The following is a 23,723-nucleotide window of genomic DNA, read 5'->3' on the forward strand; positions in this document are numbered from 1 at the left end:
GTAGTAGTACTAATAATAAAATTATTATTACAACATTAAAGGAATATTTCCGAGAAAAAATAATTACCAGAATTGAAATAAAAATAAATAAAATAATCAAATACATTTTTATAAAATCAATTATTTAGAAATGTTTTTGAAAATTATTGGAGAAAACTGAATTTGGTAAAAAATAAAACTGAATTTGAAAAAAAACAAAAAAACATTTCATATGGCCTTAAAAATTTATTTTTTGTTCAACTTAATAAATTGCTGTTAAATTGTGTATGTTTCATGATTTCAATTAATTAGACATGCTTTTTTAATCAAATTTAGTCTAGAAAAATGTAAAAACTTTCATTAAAAATTTAAACGGAAAAAAATGGAATCCAGAAAACAAAACTTAAATTTGGAAAAAATAAAATAGAATTTGGGAAAAAATTCAACAGATTTCATAGGAACCTACTTCATTGCCACATGATCCTTAAGAAATCATTCTAAGTTGGTTTTCTTCTCAAGTAACAGTTCTTATCAAAGCTGAAAACAACTGTGCTGCCTAATATTTTTGTGGAAGCCATGACATGATTTTCAATATTTTTTTTTCAAACTGTCAAAAGAACAGCATTTATTTGAAATATGAGTTTTGCAATGGAAGTCTTTATTTTAAGTTAAGTTAATGCATCCTTTATGATTAAGTATTCATTTCTTTTAAAATGTTTAAAAATACTAAAATAGCTTCTGCTATTGCAAATAAAATATTTATTATATAGACCAAAAACAGTGATCACAAATGAATTAAGCATATTCAGGCCCTTTCTGACAGAGCATGCTGCGCAACTTCTTGTCCAGGCCCTTATTGTTTCTAGACTGGACTACTGCAATGCTCTTCTGGCTGGTCTGCCATCAAACGCAATCAAACCTCTACAAATGATTCAGAATGCAGCGGCACGACTGATCTTCAACGAGCCCAAAAGAGCGCATGTTACACCTCTCTTCATCTCCTTGCACTGGCTACCAGTGGCAGCTCGCATCCAGTTCAAGTCACTGATGCTTGCGTCCAGATCTACCACAGGCTCTGCACTCTCCTACTTCCACTCACTATTACGAACCTACATCCCCTCCAGAAGTTTGAGATCTGCTAGTGAGCGACGCCTTGTGGTACCATCACAGAGAGGCTCAAAATCACTCTCCAGAACATTCTCGTTCACCATTCCTGGCTGGTGGAATAATCTTCCCACCCCTATCCGGAACGCCGGATCCCTGGCAACCTTCAAGCAACAACTGAAAACTCATCTCTTTCGGCAGTACTTGACTTCATCCTAAACTATATAAAAAAAAAAAAAAAAAAACTTTCCCTCTATCTTTCTCTCCACCTACTAGCTTGTATTTATTTGAACAATGACTGAGACTTGGTGTTACGAGCACTTCCTCTGTCTGATTGCCTCTTCAAGATGAATCGCTTTTTGTATTCCCCAATTGTAAGTCGCTTTGGATAAAAGCGTCTGCCAAATGACTAAATGTAAATGTAAATGTATATTCACAGTATTTTCCAACTTGCACATTTTATTTACTTTTGGAGTCATGAAAATTTTTTATTTTTTTCAATTGTTAGTGTTACTTTTTATTTCATAATCTAGTTTTCATTAACAGTAACAACACTTTCACTTTTACACCGATATTTCTTCTTAGTTCTTTTATAATATGTTCACAAACTCTAAGCTTCTAATCGCGTTTCTCACATGCACAACAAGTCATAAACTGCAACAAACAAGTAAAAAAAAAAAAAGGAATTCAACACATTTCACAAGGTATTTAATACAGAAATTTCTCTCGTCACTCTCAGAAATGGTGTCATGAGGGGCTCTCAAGAGTCCTGTTGACATGAGCAGAGAGAGTTGAAGGAAGGAGGTCACAAGAAGAATGTAGGTCTCCTTTGACCTTTCCTTTCTTACTGGCAGATAAAGTACAGGAGTTTGCCTGTCAAAACTTGACAGGCTCACATACATCGCACATATTAGACTGTTGGCGAACCCCCCACCCGGGTCCTCTCTTAGTTTTAAATAGTAAGGCCAGCTGGCCAAAAGGCTCTATATTCAGCTCAGTATCACCTGTGCAAGCACTGGATAGGGTTACCCACTGCTATCCCAGCGCTACAGCTCTTGCAAACATGACGCACACACATTTTCAAACAAACACACACAAAAACAGAATTCCAGAAAGCAATACACTAAAGGATGGCTATTGAAATAAATATGGATAAAGTATCTTTTATAAATCTGAGGGATAGCTCACTCAAAAATGAAAATTCTGTCATTAATTACTCGCATGTCGTTCTGCACTGTATGACATTCTTCTGAAAACAAAAGAAAATATTTGATACAATTTATCAACTGTTTTTGAAAGTCAATGGAGTCCAAAACAACACTGGACCATAAAAAAAAAAGAAATAAAAGTGATGTGAGTGAATGATAACAATGCCATTTTTGTGTGAACTGTCCCTTAGAATTCCTGCATAATTTATCTAATCCAGTTCAAGTCTTCTGGCCACAGTATATTACGTTCAGATTAAATATGCTAATGTAAACAGTCATATAATCTTTTCTATATTATAGGGAAATGAAGACCACTGTGCACAGACTCCCCAGAGACAAAAACATTACCGTGATCTGCTTTTAGCCCACAAGCTCATTGCTGTCATCATCACTCGGTGAGAATTCACAGCAGTTGACGCTCAAGCTGTCATTGACCACAAGGGCCCAGCACTGCAAAGTGCCGACTGACCACAGAGGAAGTGTATTTGCCAGCCTACGCTACGCCCATCAAATAAAGCACCACAGATAATAAGGTCAAAGTTCATCAGGCTCTGATCAAAAACACCCAAATGAGTAATGCCATGTGGTTTTTATTACAAGCAATGCAAACAATCCGTTATGACTTTCAGAATCATTGCTGCTTGATTATTATTGGCCAAGGTTAACTTAGGGCGTAACACCGAACTGAGTTTTTGCAGCTTCCACATCCGCTTTTATATTTACAACATTATTTTAAGATTTACTTAACATGAGCTTCTTCCATTACAACCACTAATTATTTTGAAATATATATTTAAAGTCACGAAAAACATTCGTGCAGTCTCAAAAAGGAGAGGTTAATTTTCTATTACATTCATGCTGTTCTGTTTTTTTGAGAATCAGCTTCTGCCTTCTCGCCTTTTTACAGTTTATACCACAATAAAACACTTTCCTGCTGCTTTTCCTTTCTGCTTTCAATCACCCACTGAAAAATAACGTCATTGTTGCTTCATTTCCAGCACTAGCTAGAAAAATAGGCCCTAGCGGACCAGTATTCATGCAGTCTACATTTCTACAATGACGCAAGGGATCACACTGCCATAAAGTCATCAAAACAATACGCACATGAGAGCCAGACACACAAAACAGGATTATACAACTAATCTCCTCAGTTTGATTCAAATTGAGCCCCACTAATAAGTTTTCAAAAGAGTGATAAAGTGTGTATATGGAAAATTAGGCCAGCTGCCTGACTTGAGTAATCCAAGCTGCTAAAGTGCAGAAGGGATGCTAGATTGAGCTCAGCAAATGAGGTTATAGGAGAAACGAGAGAGAGGCGAGTGAAAAAGAGAGGTTCATGTCCAAGCTCTCCTGTTTTTGTGAGCCTGTTACATAACCTCCTTCTGAACTCATTTCATCCAAACCTCTCTACCTCCTGCCCTACTTTCCAGCATCTCTGCAAATCATGATTCTTGTTTTCATTGTATTTGACCGTCTCACATGATGTTTCATCCTGCTGTAATAGAGGAAACAAATAGCATTTTGTTCCATTCCCCAGAGGTGCCTTAACCCGATAAAGCCTACTGTATTATATTTAATACACAAACAGTCTTTTCTGATTGATGGTTTATATGTTTTTTTAGAAAGTAAAATGCCTTTTAGTAATTAAAAAAATATTTCCCTTCAGGTCATGTTCACGTTTTTACTGTGAAATCAGATTTTTATAAGTTTAAAATTTAAAGAATATATTAAAATGTGAGTGTCAAAAAGGCTTCTGAGGGACATATATTTGTTAATCTCTCAGTAGTCATTGGATTGCATTATGTGTTTTGAATAAAAACACAGAGCTTTGATCATAAAACTAAACTTTTAAATAGCATTAGTCTGCTATATGGTTATAATAATTTTATTGATTCAAACTACAAGAATTTCATCTTACTTTATGGTCATACAAATATCTGCAACTGCATCAAAATGCATATTTCTGCTCAATTTGGGCCACTGAAAAAATGTAGGTGTTTTTTTGTTCCTTGGGTATGAGCTCCATATATTGCTGTATTATGTGAGCTATAAAAGCCTTAAGTATGAAATATGATAATTTTCCATACTATTATTTCATGTTATGCTTTACAGGGTTAAAACATGCAACAATTTTTAACCAGATGTGACGCAATAAAGCAACAAAATATATCTGCACAACTAAATTAATTGCATAAATAATAATAAAACAAAGCATTAATTAAAAAGCAGAAATAAAAATATATTTTAAAAAGTTTCTGCATATTTGTTATTGGACAGATAAACAAAAATAATATTGGTCATAAAAAAATCAGTCTCTAATACGGATTATTGTGGCACACTGCGTAGGAGTTTCACATTCAGTGTGGAGAAATCGTTGGCTGCTGTAAATTTGTCACACTGTGACCGGTTAGGACACAGTTGTATTGTTGATCTGTACTGATGACATTTAGTAATTGCCATGAAACAATGCACATTCTTTTAAACTTGAAAAATCACTGCAGTAACACCTGGATATTTAAACCTGGCCTGTCTCGACTTGTTAGCATGTTAAGGGAGAGACACTAAGTTATGTCACACTGATCATTAACTTCTGTTTCCTTTCTAAATGTCACTTTATCCAATCACAATCTGACTTTACACAACACTTCTACTGTTTTTGTCACTTCTACAGGAAATAATGAGAATTAAAGCATTTATTCTCCAAATTTTGAACATATTATCAGTTGGAAATTCCATGGAAAGATTTCACCAGGATACTATTTGGTCTGTGACTATGACAAAAGGTTCTCTATGTATATAATCATGTGCAATCAATTTACAGCCGTTGATATGTGAATGAGTCAGTGGATGCTATCAATTCAGTCATAAAGCTGGAACTGCAAGAACAGAAACAAAGCAATTGATAGGAGTGGTTCCATCGTGTCCCTGTGTTTATGTCCAGAAGCTAAAACATAAACAATAAAACTAAATGATATGGATTTGCAGGATCAGTATCACTTAAGATAACAGCACAACCAAAGATTTTTAAAATATTTTTCTCAACATTCTTGATCAAAAATACAGTAAAACAATCTTGTAAAATATTATTATAATTTAAAATATAAAAAATGTGAAAATATATTTGTATTTTAAAATATATAATAAAATATGAAATATTTTAAAAGATTAAAAATCTAAATAAAATGCTATTTACCAGCCAAATCTGAATTTTCAGCATCATTAATCCAATCTTCTGTCTGACATGATCTTTCAGAAATTATACTAATATGCTGATTTGATGCTCAAGAAATATTTCTTATTATTAACAATGTTGAGGACAGTATTAAGAGCTGCTTATTTTCATGGAATTCATTACACATTTTTTGATAAACAGAAATCTTTAAAGTGGAGCAATTAATTGAAATACAATCTTTTGTAATATTATTAAAAAAAAAAACTGTAATTTCTGACCAATTTAATGCATCCTTGCTGAATAAAAAAAATATTTTACTGACTTTTCCATATATATATATATATATATATATATATATATATATATATATATATATATATATATATATACACACATACATACATACACACACCCAGCTTACAACTATTTGGATCATGTTATATCAAAGTTATTCATATATGTATCTGTTTGAAATCAATGAGACAGAGTTTGGCTGTTGGGTTTGCTATGTAGATATGGTGCAACAGCACTGTGGATGTCTATAGCTGACAAAGCACTTTTCATAGCTGAGGGACATGAGTGCATTATTGGTTTTGGCATACTGCACTTGAGCAAATCAAATAAATCAAAGCAGCTAAACTGATGTAATCTTATAAAGGCCACTTTATTATAAGGTTCTGTCTATGCCTGCAAGTACATACTTCTCTTAACAACTAAGCCAGAGAATTCTAGGAAGCTTCCTTGTTCCTGGAATACCCATTCATCCTGATGTCAACCTGTTGTCATTTTATTATTATCACCACAATAAGCAAAGATGTATTTTCCAGTGTTATGATTCACCTGACCTGTTAGTATGCGACAGAAGATGTCTAGATAAACTGAGAGGCTGCTGGGGGATTAAGGACAGCTGCGGGTCATGTCTAGCAAAGCAATGGGTCTCTTTTCCTCCCTCCATCCTGTTATGTTCAGGGCCTGTTTAAGCATGCTGGAGTTAAACTTGGCAATCAATCTGAAAATGTTACATAACATAGAAAACCACAGAGTAACCCAGAGACAGTCAGCGTAAAACCCACGGCAGAGTAACTGCACTCTGGAAAGCAATAATGACGCAATACGACATGCAAATCAAACATTTTAACAGGACTAACTGTCTAACTCTTGACCATTTCTTCAGAAACATCACTGTTACCCAATATTAACTGTAGCAGTGGGACTGAAAACAACCTGAGAGCTTCGATCAATCCATCAGTTGCACTTAAAAATTAATGTTAGGATCTGGTACTGAAGCCACAGAAAGTCCACATAATTGGTCTTTTATCTAATATCTCATGTCAAGGAGTGGGCTTTCCCAGATAATCAATCACTCTTTATGCTGATTTTGCCAGGACTCTGTCAAACCTCCTTGTCCAGGATCTGATTTATAATGCAGCATCAAACATGGTATGATACGTTTCCTTGTCTTGTTGACTCAGACATTCTGTCCCAAAAGGAGTCTGTTCTTTTCCTCAAGGCACTGAGCTCCACTGCCAGACCTCAGGGAGAAAACAGCTGGTTTTAACAACAGAGGTCTATCATTGACACATCCCTCCCCTTCCAGCTGGAGCAGTTCCAGGGTGGGCTCTCCACATATTTGTTTCTATATTGTATCATTCTGGAGATTTTCACTTAAAAGTATGAAAGCAATGAAAGAGAGAAGTAGTAAGTAATACAAGTAAGTGAGCTTTGACACTCTGTGTTTACAGGGTGTGTCACAGGTAAATGAATGGTTTTTAGGTTATATATTCCATTCTTAGTTTTATTAGTTTTTTGCAAGTTTTATGCACAAAAGAGGGTCCTAATAAAGTTGTTTTGATGCTCAGGGCATTTGAGTTTGATCTGGGTCACGTCCTGTTGGCATTCCCCTTCTCTCACCCCTACTTTTCGGTCTATGCTCAACAGTGCTGTTATGGTTAACCAAAACTAAAGCTAATAAAAGTAATAAAAAAACAAAAACAAAGCTAATAAAGATTAATAAATAAATTATATTAATAATTACATTTAGTTATCAATTTTTTTGTAGTTTTCAATAATTTCATTTTTAGTTATTAATCTTTCATAAATAATAAAATATAACAAAAATAATAACTAATAAAAACTGCTTTTGTTAATTGAAATAAAGCTGAAAAATACACAAAAAAAACAAAACAAAAAAACACTTAATCTTAAAAAAATAGACTGAAATAAAATAAGCTGAATTATTCAAACATAAAAAAAATTTAAGATTAAAAAAGAAAACATTAAAAAAAGAAAATGACAAAAGTACATAACACTACTGAAAAGACTAATAAATAGTATAATAGTGTGTGTGTGTTTACATACACAGATAGACAGACAGACAGATAGACACAGACAGAAAGACAGACAGACAGACAGATAGATAGACAGACAGACAGACAGACAGACAGACAGATAGACACAGACAGACAGACACACACACACACACACACAGACAGACAGATAGACAGACAGACACAGACAGACAGATAGACACAGACAGACAGACAGACAGACAGACAGACACACACACACACACACACAGACAGACAGATAGATAGACAGACAGACACAGACAGACAGATAGACACAGACAGACAGACAGACACAGACAGACAGACAGACAGACACACACACACACACACACACACACAGACAGACAGATAGATAGACAGACAGACACAGACAGACAGACAGACACACACACACACAGACAGACAGATAGACAGACAGACACAGACAGACAGACACACAGACAGACACACACAGACAGATAGATAGACAGACAGACAGACAGACACAGACAGATAGACACAGACAGACAGACAGACAGACACACACACACACACACACACACACACACACACACAGACAGACAGATAGATAGACAGACAGACACAGACAGACAGATAGACACAGACAGACAGACAGACAGACAGACAGACACACACACACACACACAGACAGACAGATAGATAGACAGACAGACACAGACAGACAGATAGACACAGACAGACAGACAGACACAGACAGACAGACACACACACACACACACACACACAGACAGACAGATAGATAGACAGACAGACACAGACAGACAGACACACACACACACAGACAGACAGATAGACAGACAGACACAGACAGACACACAGACAGACACACACAGACAGATAGATAGACAGACAGACAGACAAACAAACAGACAGACAGACAGACAGAAAGACAGATAGATAGTATATATGCCCCCCTCAAAAATTACATATACATGCAAAATACATAAAATAAAATAAACTGATAAAGTTGTCAATAAAAAATAAAGTTCAAGGATCAAGTTAAAATTAAATGTATAACAAATATTCATGAGGAATAATTAATCAGCTACATTCCACAACTGTTTAATTACGCCAGTATTTATCTGAAAACCTAAGCCCAGTTATTTTCCATACACACAAAAATGTTTAGCATCTTTAATTGCTAAAATCCTCAACAGTCAACTGCTTGAGCTCAGGATTGAGTAAATGTTGTGGTTTAGTGAGACCTCAGTTCAAACAGCAATAAATCCTGTGCAGGACTTCACAAACAGCAGGCTTAGCTATTAAACAAAGTTGTTAAACCTCAACCACGGTTACCACACCTCAACATGACTTCATTCACATCAGCAATCATCTAACATTAAAAAATAAACACAAATCCAAACGTGCAAGTACTGTACCTGAATGTATGGCCATATCCTTCCAGATACAATCACAGCCACTCTTTTTTAATCCATTTCAAGACCGGACAACACAACAAGCTGTGAATGAAGTTGAATGATTGAACTCCGGGCTGTTCTGCTGAGAGATCCAAGAACGGCAGGGTGTGTCAGTGTGCCCCTCACCTTCCTCCGCTCTGCGCCGGCGTGTGTGTGCACGCCCTATCGATGTGGGTGTGTTAGCTCAAGTGTTTGTGTCTGTGTGAGCCAGTCTCGTCCTTATTACTGCTTAAGTGCTGCTTTCAGGCTCTGCTTTCAGCTGTGTTGTTGAGCAACTCCTAGTTTTCCTGCTCCTTGAAGCCATTTTTTTTATTCCAGAAGAGAGGGGAGGAGAGATCAGGAACTTTGTGTTCTGATTTGAGGTCACTCAAAGTGACCTCAGTGTGGGCTACAAGCCAGAAACTGAAGCCAAAACACATTCCAGATCACCTTCAGCCCTTTGTCATTCTCCTGACCGCCTGCTTTCTTACAGGCAGGATTTCTGCTCAGTACACAAAGTTATGCAATCAAGTGTTTAGGATGGCTACCCAACACACATCCTTCCTCCTTTTCCCTCGTCCAAACTTCTTCACTTCAAACAGGTCTGAGTGATTACTTAAGCTGCACATTGCTCATTTTGACAACTGTTGCTTGAATTTCCAAGACTATCATGTAGAAAAACTACCTCAAAAAAAGAAAAAAGAAGAAACAAAAAAGTTATGTTTAAGCTTTATGTGGCTTGTTAAACTATAAATTCTTGGCCAAAAATGAAACTGTCACTACCATTTTTGAACATAGATGTGAAAGTGCACTATCCGAACTTAAATTGTTATAATTCATTAACAAAAACATTTTTTAATATTATTTTGATGTACCATTTCCATGGTAATGCATTGTCCGATTTTAAAATGGTTTTATGCAGTTGGTTTGTTTTAAAAAGTTTTAAATTGGTATATAATTTAAACATTTATTTCTAAAGCGTGAAAAGGCAATGAAGAAAGACTTTTTATGACAAAGGTCAGAACTCCTGTTATGACGTAGATTTTTGAGGTGCACTCTTGTCATAAATTAATCTATTACTTTTCCTACATAATTTGTAACGAAAAAAAACAGTGGTAAAATATCTATGTAGAATTCTTAGACCTTTCCATTGATATATAGTTTGTCATGAATAGATTAGGACTTGTTAGTAATATAGTGAAAAATCTTAGGCGTCCCTCTGAGGGGACAGGTGACAGTTAAAAGTTTAAACAGTAATTTTAAATAATTATAATAAACTTTTTTTCTAGTTAAAATTAGTTTTATGAATTCAATATAAGGGGCCGTTTACACGACAACGTTTTTTTCAGCCAAAAACAGGAAACTTTTTATGCGTTTTGCCTGTTCGTTTACATGAATATGGCGTTTTGGGGACTGAAAACTAGGGCTGCACGATATATTACACGCGATTGTCATGCGCATCTCGTCAGTAAAGCCAGTTCTGTGATTATTAATAAATCTCCATCACCTGTTTTCAAATGGAGACGATATAGAACGTGACATTGCATGGCTTGTTAGTGAACTACGGCTCTGTGTATTAAATGCTGCTCCATTTGAAAACAGAAATGGAAATGCAAAGAAATGCTAATTTGTTTTCACATTTAAATTCTGACCACAATATTTCTCTATAGACAGCGAGTTTGTTGTGCAAAGACTAGTATGTGTGCATGAACTGTAAATGGGAACTCTTTACTGTCCATATATCAGCCATTTACATTATATCTGATTTAAAAACGACTTAAGACTTAAGATATATAAAAACAAAGTTGGCAGTCATAATAAAAAGCCATAAAAAAAGGAGGACCACACATGCACATTGGCTGGTTCAGCCTGAAATATAAGCTTTCTTTAATGCTATTTGAGCAACATTTAATGGACAGTTAATATCGAATTTTGTTAAATGTGAGATTTTCAGATTCAGATTCCCCATTCAAGTAGACTGGACTTGGGCTTGGATTCTTGAAATAGTTTTCTAGAAGCATTGCAAATATAGCTGCAGAGTGAACAGGCTTTCCTTGAAAGAGAATTTGCCTGCATCTTTTCAAATGCATGCTGCTTTTTGTTGTTAACAGTAAACTGATCTGCTAAATAGCAGTTTCTGTGGTAATTTTTGTCTGTGCATCCCTATTTACTAGCTAATAATAAAATGCATCCAAACGCCAACATTGTTTTCTAAACACCTTATAGCGATCACTTCTGTTTTGTGCAGGAGAAGAGAAAAGTCTTGCATTAACATGTCTGCTACTACCATCTAACCCTCGAAGTGCAGCTCGGGGGGCTGAAGACTGGAAGAAGGAAGTGGTGATGACTGCAGGCTATAAGCTTCTGAGGGGCTGTTACACAGGAATTTAACTTATTGGCATTCCTGCAGTTCTGAAAAAAAGCACCAACATCCCACCACTCACCTGTCTACCACAGCAAACCTTACATAATAACATCCCACAGATTTTTCACAATGAAAATGTAACCCGTCAGGAGTGAAATTACAGCATACTGCAGCGTCTGTGCATCTTCCTGCTGGCTCTGTTTAATCTTCACTTCTTTAAATCATCCTTTCCTCAAAGCTTCCTGAAGTCAAACTGAGTTTCTGGTGTATATCAGAGAGCTGAACAAACACACTTTGAAGTGTATTTCTACATGTCACACAGATTTAACAAGCCATTTCACTTTCAGTAATGTCCACTTCCTTGACACCCTACTCCCACAGGACCTAAATATTCATTCCTTTATGTAAAGAAACTGTGCATTACATAACTTAATGAATCAGCGACCTACACGTTGCTTATGAATTTCCTTGTTCACGATTGCCACATTTAGCATACACACAATCATAAAGCAGCACTGCAAATTAAACCGATTACAAACCTCATGGTTTTGGACACCCTCCATATTTTCAATGTAAATAGTTTCCAAAAAAGAAAAAATAACATCACTCTCTTTCCTTCCTTTTCACGGCAGCCAATGTCTCTCAGTGGAAAGAGAGCAAAGAGCAGCTGAAATAAAGGCAACTGCGTAAGACGTTCTCTTTGTTTCCTGCTTTAGCACTGTAGAGACTTGTACGCTTCTGTGCATATAAAATTGTAACATTGCAACTGATCTAATTACTTCATTATTGTGTGCTAAATCTAATTAGAAAATCATCCGATATACATCAACAGAACATATGTGGCTGTAAATCCTGTTGTTATGAGAAACATTACAACTCCACACCACTAAATTCTAAAATCATTCTTCAAGTAACCTAGTGGCTAATGAAACACAGTTTACCTCTACAAAGAAAAGAAGCAAAATCTATTACATTGTACTATTCACCTTATTTTGCGATGTACAAGTACAATGTAAACACCATGGCATTTGAACATTAGGGCTGATTATCAATAAATATTTGCTGATTCAATTTGATTCACAAGCTCTTGATTTGATTACATTTTTATTTTGAAGATCATGATTAATTGAACATTTTAAATCAGCCCTAATGAATATGGTAATAACTAAATACCATGTGTAAAATGTTCAAAATTGAGGTCAGTAAGTGTATAATTAATTCTTATGCTCACCAAATCTGCATTTATTTGTATAAAGTACAGTAAAAAAGGAATATTGTAAAATAGTATTACAATTTAAAATAAATGTTTTCTATTTTAATATATTTTAAAATGTAATTTATTCCTGTGAAGAAAATGCTGAATTCAACAGCCATTACCTCATTTTTAAGTGTCACCTGATCCTTCATTCTAATATGCTGATTTGGTGCTGATTATCAATGTTGAGAGCAATTGTGCTGATGAATATTTTAGAGGAAACCATGACACTTTTTTATTCTTTGATGAATATAATTATTTGAAAAACATCTTTACTGTCCCTTTTGATAAATCAAAAGCTGAATTAAAAAATCCTTACTGACCCCAAACTTTTGAACAGTGGTCATACACTTTTATATATGTAGGCTAAACCTTTTTAAACATGCATATATATACACATATATATATATATATATATATATATATATATATATATATATATATATATATATACATATATATACACACATATATATATACATATGTATATATATATATATATATATATATATATATATATATATATATATATAACATGATATTGAATGGACAGATTTGTTTGGATAACTTTCAAAGGGAGTTTCACTAATGGACTAGCACTAGTGTGCCGTAACTCACCATTCTTGCGCTCTTTCAGGGGCAGTAAGCTTGGTACAGACTGCAGAGAGAGTTCCTGCAGCTCACTGGTCACCACCTCGCTCTGAGGACTGGGCACAGAGCCGCTCCCCACGGCAGACACCATGTTGCCAGGACTTAGCTCCTCCCCACGCTTGGCTTCCAGCGCTGCCAGGGTGACAGATGGGTGAAGCAGTCAGACCTGTGACAGGTTAATTACAGAGACGAGGCTGAATTAGAAACTGCAAAACACAGATATAAAGGGCATCAAAGGCTTTGCTGAGGGTATATTTCTGACATCATGCATCTTTATATTTTGGAATAGAACAAATAAAGACTTCACACCCTAAATAAATGACCTTTCTGAGTAAACTCAGAAAATGTTTCACGCAGCACAGTATGTGATGAAACAAAAATTGTGCCTTGCATGTCCTATTAACCTATATTAAATAACTCGCTAACTTAAACCAGTGAAACCACTGGGTGTGTTACATGTTTTATAAAGCACAAAAACTACAAGTTCAGACATGAAGTATTGTGCAACTCGCACTGGAACTCACACATACTCAATGTCTTCCAATATAACTGGAGGCAGCGATTTACACAAGCATTTAAAATAACATCAGGTAGAAAACTCAAAGCCTCCAGCAGTAAGTGATTTAGGAGATTTTTGGAAAACGCTTTGTCTGGTCTACTTTTTCGACAGAACAATGAGCAACTGTATGGCCGTCTAATATGTGAGTGAGAATAATTCAGAGTTCTACACATCTGCTGCCCTGTGCATATTCATTTGTTAAATATTTTGGATAATTTCATCATGAAAAACACAAGAAAAACTGTAAACCATTGTATAATGCAATGCATAGTATTAATAAAACCTAAATATTTAATATCCAATTTCAGAAGAATCTAATGAAAAATTCCAGGAAAATGCAGTTGATTTTAGAACATTTGGAGTATAGCACATGATTCGTACATACTACTTCTTTTTTTATTTAAATTTTTTTTATTAAAAGCTTAAGTCGTCACTCACTGAACGAAATTGAGAAACCAGTACATTGTACAAAATATTTCTTTAGTGTGTTCACAACATTTTGTTTTTATTTTGGAGATTGCACAAACACACACACACACACACACACACACTGTGGATTAATTTGAATCATCCACCCATCTGTTCACATCTCCATGTTGCTGATTTTGTAATTTAGCCTTATTTTTATTTATTTAGCTTTCATTGTCCTTCTCTTTCTTTATCCCAACAGTTGGGCAGAATGCATTAAGCAGAAAAAGTCTGGCATAAGCCCTGGAAAGAAGTCTAGGACAATCCCTGTAGCTGTAAAATCTCCACATGGAGCATTAGACGCAATTTCCAACGAGACATTAAAAACAACTTGAAGTATCATCTGACTAGGAGCACAGTGATGGCAATGGTCATTCTGAACATTAAAACTGTGGAGATGGCATTCACAAATGCACATTATACAACTCTCCATTTGTGAGGTAATGTAGCACATCTACTGACATTAAAGGGACTGTGCACTCAAAAATTAAAATTCTATCACCATTTACTAACCCATTTACCATAGAAGATATTTTGAAGAATGTTGGTAACCAAACAGTTTTGGTTTTCTTTGACTCCCATTGTATTTTTGCCTATATCGTATATTATATAATTAAATGGGAAGCAGAACTATTCGGTTGCCAACATTCTTCAATATATCTTCTTTTATGCTCCACAGAAGGAACGACATCTTACAGTTTTGGAACGACATGAGGGTGAGAAAATGTTAACAGAATTTTTGGGTGAACTGATTTATTGGGAATAGATCTGAATATAATCAGAATGAGAATCAGAATGAGCTTTATTGGCCAAGTATGTTTACACATACAAGGAATTTGTTGTAGTGACAGAAGCCTCACAGTGCAACAGAAAGACAGCAACAGGACAGGACACAGGTAATAAAAGAATAATATACAAATATCCAAATAGGCAATGCACGAAGCAGCAAAAACACAATATATAATATAGACAACTATGTATGTACAGGTCAAGTATGTGCAAATTAGAAATGCGAAAATAAAAATAAAATAAGTGAGTGTGGTGAATGGATAATGTATTATAATTGTGTGTTCCACGTTTATTGTTGAGTGTTCATGAGATGGATTGCCTGAGGGAAGAAACTGTTCCTGTGGCTGGTCGTTCTGGTGCTCAGTAGCGTAGACCAGACGGTAACAGTTCAAAGAGGGAGTGTGCTGGATGTGAGGGGTCCAGAGTGATTTTACCAGCCCTGCTCACTCTGAATACAGTAGTACAGTTCTTGGAGAGTGGGGAGGGTTGTACCAATGATTCGCTCAGCAGTCCGGACTACCCTCCATAGTCTTCTGAGGTCAGATTTGGTAGCTGACAGTTATTGAAGTGCAGAGGATGGATTCAATGATGGCGGAGTAGAACTGTTTCAGCAGCTCCTGTGGCAGATTGAACTTCCTCAGCTGGCGAAGAAAGTACAACCTCTGCTGGGCCTTTCTGACAATGGAGTCTATGGGAATATCCCACTTCAGGTCCTGAGAGATGGTGGTGCCCAGGAATCTGAATGACTCCACTGCAGTCACAGTGCTGTTCATGATGGTGAGTGGGGGGAGAGCAGAGGGGGTTTCTCCTGAAGTCCATGATCATCTCCACAGTTTTGAGCGTATTAAGCTCCAGGTTGTTAAGACTGCACCAGACAGCCAGCTCCTTAACCTCCTGTCTGTAAGCAGATTCGTAACTGTCCTGGATGAGGCCGATCAGTGTGGTGTCGTCTGCAAACTTCAGGAGCTTTAGAGGTGCAGTCGTTGGTGTACAGGGAGAAGAGCAGTGGGGAGAGTACGCAGCCCTGAGGAGCTCCAGTGCTGATGGTACGAGTGCCGGATGTGAATTTGCCAAGCTTTACTAACTGCTGTCTGTCTGTCAGGAAGCTGTTGATCCACTTACAGACAGAGGTGGGGACGGAGAGCTGGGTTAGTTAATTCTGAAGGGTTTCCGTGATGATGGTGTTAAAAGCAGAGCTGAAGTCCACAAACAGGATCCTCACATAAGTCCCAGGTCTGTCCAGATGCTGCAGGATGAAGTGCAGTCCTATGCTGACTGCATCATCCACAGACATGTTTGCTCTGTAGGCAAACTGCAGGGGGTCCAGTAAGGGACCAGTGATGTCCTTCAGATAAATCAAAACCAGTCTTTCAAATGATTTCATGGCTACAGACGTTAGAGCCACAGGTCTGTAGTCATTAAGTCCAGTAATTTTGGGTTTCTTTGGGACGGGGATGACGGTGGAGCGTTTGAAGCATGAGGGGACTTCACACAGCTCCAGTGATCTATTGAAGATCTGTGTGAAGATGGGGGCCAGCTGGTCAGCACAGGATTTCAGACAGGCTGGTGACACACCGTCTGGTCTGGTGCTTTCCTTCTTTTGTTCTTTCTGAAGACCTGGCACACATCTTCTTCGCTGATTTGAATTGTAGGTGTGGGGAAGAGGAGGGTTGCTGGAGGTGTTAATGGTTGTGTGGAGAGGTGTTCAGGGCGAGTGTGGGGTGTTTTTTTCAAAACGACAATAAAACTTGTTCAAGTCGTCTGCTAGTTGTTGATTCTGCAGAGTGCTGGGGGATGGTGATATCCTTCATGCCTTTCCACACTGAAGCAGGATCACTGGAAGATAATTTTTTCCTTAGCTTGTCAGAATAATTCCTCTTTGCCACTCTGATCTCCCATTTCCAGTGTGTATTTGGCCTGTTTGTACAAGACTTTATCCCCCTTTCTGTAAGCATGACGGAGCTGTCTGAGTTTTGCAGTGAACCATGGTTTGTCATTGTTGTAGATTAGATGAGTCCTGTTAGGAATGCACATATCCTCACAGAAACTGATATAAGATGTTACAGTCTCTGTGAGCTCGTCCAGATCGATGGCAACGGCTTCAAAAACAGACCAATCAGTGAGAGAGAAACAGGCTTGTAAGTCCCGCTCTGTTTCATTAGTCCATCTTTTAACAGATCTTAACACAGGCATGTCGCCATTTAGCCAGGTTTCTGTGAAACACAGGGCAGCAGAGTTAGAAAAGTCCTTTTTGTCCAGGAGAGCAGGAGTTTGTCCGTTTTGTTGGGTAAAGAGTGGAGATTCGCCAGATGGATGCTAGGCAACGCCGTTTGAAATCCACGCTGTCTGAGCTTCACAAGCGCGCCAGCTCTCTTTCCCTGCCTGCGCCTCCTGTAGCGTTTGACCAGAGCTATGGCTCCGCCAACAACAATGTCCAGCAAAACGTCCGAAAAATCAAAATCCGGTAAACGATTTTGTAGCGTGTTCTGCCGAATGTTCAGCAAGTCATCCCTAGTAAAACTGATCTTATTTGAAAAACAAAAAAAACAGGAAAAAACAAACAAAAACAGTACCAACACTGGAGAGCAACGCACAATAGCTGCCATCAGCGGCGCCATCTTGTAGTCCAATCTATAAAAGGAGTGTTCCAGAATGCTGTTCTTAAAGAGCAACCAAATCAATGACTTGTAACTGTATAACTGAGTTATTGCTTCGAGTAAGTGTTGTCCATCCTCTTAGCTAATGCATTCTTCATTATGATCTCATCAGCATCCAGAGTCTATCGATACGCCAATCCCACCCTCCCGTCCCAAGAGATGAGAGGTGGGGTGGGGTGGAAAGAAGAAATTGTTTTCTTTTAAGCAGTTACCTAATAATTGACAAGCCTTTTGGGACTATTTAAAAGTTTTCCTATTGCTGTACGCCTAACCATTACAGCAGAGTTTCAAAACCCATGGCAAGTTGTGCCCTTTTCTTTGAGAAGTAGTATTAAATTACAGTACAGTGTATCCTGCCAGCTATGAAAACAAATCAATAACACGTGTTAATATTAAAAACCTGGCTGGCTTATCACATGGCTCTCTAGAACACTTGATTCTGAACTAAGAGATAAACTATTGTTTATGACGATGCGAAACTGTATATTTCACAGTTACTCATGGAAACATGCTGGTTCTGCTTTTGAATCACTCTATGCCTTCTCTCTTCTCATTCCAATGCAAATCAGAACAGCTAATTGGCGACACTGTGCAACATAGTAGTAACAATATAGCAGTTAAGTTTTAATTTTATGGATAGCATAAATTGATAAATACCAGTGGGCATCAGCAAACTTCCAAGGGGGTAACAGGATGACAAAAAAATATTTAAAATGAATAAATTATTATTAATATATTAAAATAATTTAACTCCATTTAAAGGGGTCATATGATGCGATTTCAAGTTTTCCTTTCACTTTGGAGTGTTACAAGCTGTTTGTGCATAGATAAGATCCCTGAAGTTGCAAAGACTAAAGTCTCAAAACCAAAGAGATATTCTTTATAAAAGTTGAGACTCGACCACGCCCACCTAAAACGGCTCATTCAAACACGCCCCCACATGTCTACGTCACGGTGTGGGTAACTATTATTCTCGCTGTAGTATTGTTGCTGCCGCCGGCGCCATGTCCTGGAGACGCTGTGTTTCATTGTGAAAGTGAAAGTACTTTGTTTGGGCTTCCAAAAGAGGACACAACAAGTAATCAGTGGTTAAGTTGCATTTACAACACTGTACCAGAACAGTTCAACCCAAAAATTAGTGTGTGTGGAGTGCATTTTACGGAGGACTATTTCCTGAACCTGCGAGTAGCCTGCCAGCTGTGCACAAAGGCTGCTTCTATAAAGTGGGGCAATTCCAACTTTGCAAGGACAGTCTGGTGCTTCTGACTCACAGCCAGTAAACCACTGACGATTCAAATGCGATTTTTGAGCAGTGTAGAGTAGTGCTTGTTGTTTGTCGTTTCTCCGATCACAAATGTAGACATGATAATGTTTAAAGACAGAATAAGTCATTATAATCAGTAATTATATCCCCACTGGATGCAACAAATTCCTCGTTTATAATGGGTTTTATTGTTTTTGTGTCATCGCGCTGGTACACAGCATCACAATACGGTGAGGGGCGTAACATTTCCGTCTCACACTTGAGGTATTCGGCCAATCACAATGCACTGGATAGCTGGCCAATCAGAGCACACCTCGCTTCTCAGAATGATGAGCTTTGTAAAAATTGGCGCGTTTCAGAAAGGCGGACCATAGAGGAGCAATAATAATGTACAGTACAGGTACATCTAAAAAAATTAGAATATCATGAAAAAGGTCAATATGTTTTTGTCACTCATTTCAGAAAGTGAAACCCATATATTATATAGATTCATTACACAGAGTGAAATATTTCAAGCCTTTATTTCTTGAAATTTTGATGATTATGGCTTACAGATAATGAAAACCCAAAATTCAGTGTCTCAGAAAATTTGAAAATTACATAAGATCAATAAAAAAAAGGATATTTTAAACAGAAATATCAGGCTTCTGAAAAGTATGTTCATTTCTATGCACTCAATACTTGGCTGGGCCTCCTTTTGCATGAATTACTGCACCAATGCGGCGTGGCATGGAGGCAATCAGCCTGTGGCACTGCTCAGGTGTAATGGAAGCCCAGGTTGATTTGATAGCAGCCTTCAGGTCATCTGCATTGTTGGGTCTGGTGTCTCTCATCTTCCTCTTGGCAATACCTCATAGATTCTCTATGGGGTTCAGGTCAGGCGAGTTTGCTGGCCAATCAAGCACAGTAAGACCATGGTCATTGAACCAGCTTTTGGTACTTTTGGCAGTGTGGGCAGGTGCCAAGTCCTGCTGGAAAATGAAATCCGCATCTCCATAGAGCTCGTCAGCAGAAGGAAGCATGAAGTGCTCTAAAATTTCCTGGTAGATGGCTGCGTTGACTGTGGACTTCAGAAAACACAGTGGACCAACACCAGCAGATGACATGGCAGCCCAAATCATCACTGACTGTGGAAACTTCACACTGGACTTCAAGGAACATGGATTCTGTGCCTCTCCAATCTTCCTCCAGAATCTGGGACCTTCATTTCCAAATAAAATGCTAAATTTACTTTCATCTGAAAAGAGGACTTTGGACCACTGAGCAACAGTCCAGTTCTTTTTCTCCACAGCCCAGGTAAGACGCTTCTGACGTTGTCTCTGGTTAAGAAGTGGCTTGGTAGCCCTTTTCCTGAAGACGTCTGAGCGTGGTGACTCTTGATGCACTGACTCCAGCTTCAGTCCACTCCTTGTGAAGCTCTCACAAATCAGCTTTGCTTGACTGTATTCTCAAGCTTGTGGTCATCCCTGTTGCTTGTGCACCTTTTCCTACCCAAATTCTTCCTTCCAGTCAACTTTGCATTTAATATGCTTTGATACAGCACTCTGTAAACAGCCACACCTTTCAGTAATGACCCTCTGTGACTTACCCGCTTTGTGGAGGGCGTCAATGTTCGCCTTCTGGATCATTGCCAAGTCAGCAGTCTTCTCCATTATTGTGGTTTCAAAGAACAAGAGATACCCGGTATTTATACTGTAGGGATGGTCATTAATTGAAACTCAAATGTAAATATTCTAGTATTTTGGAGATACTGATTTTTGACTTTCATGAGCTGTATCCAAAAAATAAAATAAAAATAAACTTTTGAAATGTTTTACTTTACATGTAATGAATCTAAAATATATGAAAGTTTCACTTTTTGAACTTTTTCACAATATTCTAATTCTTTGAGATGTACCTGTATGTGGAAAATAATGTGTTTTTTTTAAACCTTAAACCGCATAAACACATCGCAATACACCAAATACTATTCTTTTTAGCAACGTCATATGACCCCTTTAACATAGCAATGCAAGATGTAAACTGAATTTTTTTTAAATAAATAACAATCACAAAATTAATACAATAAAACAAGTGGTTTGTTTAACATATCAAAATCATTCAAAAAAAGTTGAAAAACAAGCAGCTTTGTCACACTTGGAGCATAAATGGTTGAGAACCAATGCTTTATATAAGCATTGCAAACTATTTTTATTTACAGAATCTATAAATGAATATACAAGAAAGATAAAATAACTTTACGTTATTGTATGCATTTATTAGACGAGCAGCTATACAACTAGCATAATAATGTACAGTCAGCAGGTCATCATCACTAAATGAACCCTTCAAGGTGATATAAGACTGTTGAGATTGATGTGTGGGTCCCGATCACGATGCTGGAGTGTATTTTGTAGCAACGACAGACTGGCTGCACACTATTCCTTATATTTCTAAGAAAGGGATTATCTTGCAAGAACATTCCAACTTTACAGGGGAAACAGTGTTCAGACATGCAGTGTTCAGGTCTAGTACACTGACAAGGGGAAAGACATAAAGCTCTCTGACATTCCTCATTGTGCAGGTCCACGCCTGCCTTTAACCATCAGCCACAAAAATAATGCTAAAAACACATAAACCTTCACCTGAGAAATTGGCAAATGATGCAGGTAACCTCATACCCCATGAACCAGGCAGAATAACATAATATGGATAGGCACGGCCTTCTGGAGTAGGTCAGAAATTATGAATTTGTCATGCTAGTACAGATGACTTCTTAATCAAATCAATATTAAACTGCACAATACCTTAAATATGAGATCCACAGTAACAGATTTCAGCCTCATTTCCACTCACAGTTTGAGAGCATCTTGAAGGCCCTGTGAAAGAGAGGATCGGCATTTGTAATGAAACTTTGTATAGACAAATACATAATCATTGTACAATATCTCAATAAGTCAGGCATCTAAATTACGCCATGAGTTACAGATACATGTTGGCATAGCAGCAGTCAATGCAGATGCTTATGTAATAATCAGAAATGCCTCTTTTATACCAGTTCATGAGCATGCAGATAGAAGAACTGACCTAAACAGGCCAGATTTTATTAATATATAATAGGTCCCTTGATAGCTAGTCTGTGTCCATCAAGAGGAAAAGGGACAGATCCGCATGTTGTTGATTAGTAGGTGTGTCCCAGCACTAGCTATCAAATGCTTCATATATTCCAGTACAAGCAGTATAATCATACAGCATTATGACAGTGATTTGTCTTAGAAAATAAACAAACCACGACACACGTATTATCTCTTGTTGTTGCACATTCATCGCTGATGCGACATGGCAGGAAACGAGAAGCTTGTGCTGCTATGAAGCTCATACATTTGCAAAAATCATCACGTTAAACGAGACTAAACAGGCCAGATACAGCGGGCCAGATCCTCGTCGCGACAGCTGCATGTATGTAGTGACAGACACTAGTGGATCAAGTGAAATGTGCGCTGAGCAACAATGCAAGAGAATTGTCACATACCATCTCTTACTATTTTTAAACTTTCATCGTTAAGGGAGGGGGGGGGGCTCACATGCGAACTTGTTTGATTTTAACGACTTACCGAGTCGCAAAGTGAAACGCAACAACCGTTCAGCTTTACAAAGGTGTTCATGAACTCAAAAAACTGTACTAAGGCATCCGGCTACTCTCTGCTGTTCAGCCGCAGAGTGATGTGAAGCCAGTCAACACGGCCGCGGCAGCACTTCCGGAAAATAAAAGTCATCAGTCTGCAGATAAGGATGTATGACTGCAAAAATTGTATTAATTGACTTCCGAATATTGATAAACATAAAAAGAAAAATAGAATACAATGTAAAACAAAACAACTTAACATTAAATAAATAATAAACAAACAATAACAAACGATAATAAATATACAATGATAAATAACATGAAGTAAATTTAAATAAAAAAATGTAGGCAGACAATAACTTGTGGTCTTGTGCCTGCAAGACCAATGGCGTTGAATAATTCTTAAATGAAAATAAGAAGTTAGGATTAAATTTCCTTGCGTTAAAATAAAAGTCCCCATCACCATAATTTTTCCAGTTTCTTCTGTAGGGACGTTTTATAAGAAAAGAAACAAAATATCAATAAAAATAATGCACAAATAATAACACTGGATGCTAAATATATACAGCACAGAATAACTAACTTTGAATGATTTATTGAGGCACTTACACAATTTAAACATGAGTCATGAACAAATTCACATTCTGAAGTGAACTGTAAACATTTTAAAGGTTATACATTCAGACGGCAAAAGTGTATCCACATTCCGTTTTACTGCCTTACTAGATTTACTTCTATGAAAATAACATTTCTTAAAGCAATTCACATTTATGCATGTTTTGCAGCTATATAAAACAGTGAACAAAGCCAAGTACAAAATCCTTTGTCCGCACCACTAAACAAACTGATGATAAACAAAAAAATCTATTAAAATAAGGCCCC

The 23,723-nt window shown here is 37.1% G+C and overlaps 1 protein-coding gene across 6 annotated transcripts in view; it reads right to left on the reverse strand.

Annotated features, from left to right (window-relative positions):
* Positions 1-22,964, reverse strand: part of LOC306857678 (myocardin-related transcription factor A-like) — a 39,965-nt gene extending 17,001 nt beyond the window's left edge. For 4 of the 6 annotated variants that reach the window (XM_079397724.1, XM_079397722.1, XM_079397723.1 and 1 more), the window contains exons 1-3: positions 22,831-22,964; positions 22,024-22,095; positions 13,468-13,666 (exon numbers count right to left, since the gene is read on the reverse strand). In XM_079397724.1, the coding sequence (XP_079253850.1) occupies positions 13,468-13,591 (124 nt within the window). In that variant the 5' untranslated portion in view covers positions 13,592-13,666; positions 22,024-22,095; positions 22,831-22,964. Of the gene's footprint in view, positions 1-9,211; positions 9,531-13,467; positions 13,667-22,023; positions 22,096-22,830 lie in introns of those variants that run through there. The other 2 variants (XM_079397726.1, XM_079397725.1) reach the window with 2 other exon arrangements.
* Between the last annotated feature and the right edge of the window lie 759 nt (positions 22,965-23,723).

The sequence above is a fragment of the Barbus barbus genome (genome assembly GCF_936440315.1).
Source record: "Barbus barbus genome assembly, chromosome: 38".
In the NCBI taxonomy this organism is placed as follows: domain Eukaryota; kingdom Metazoa; phylum Chordata; class Actinopteri; order Cypriniformes; family Cyprinidae; genus Barbus; species Barbus barbus.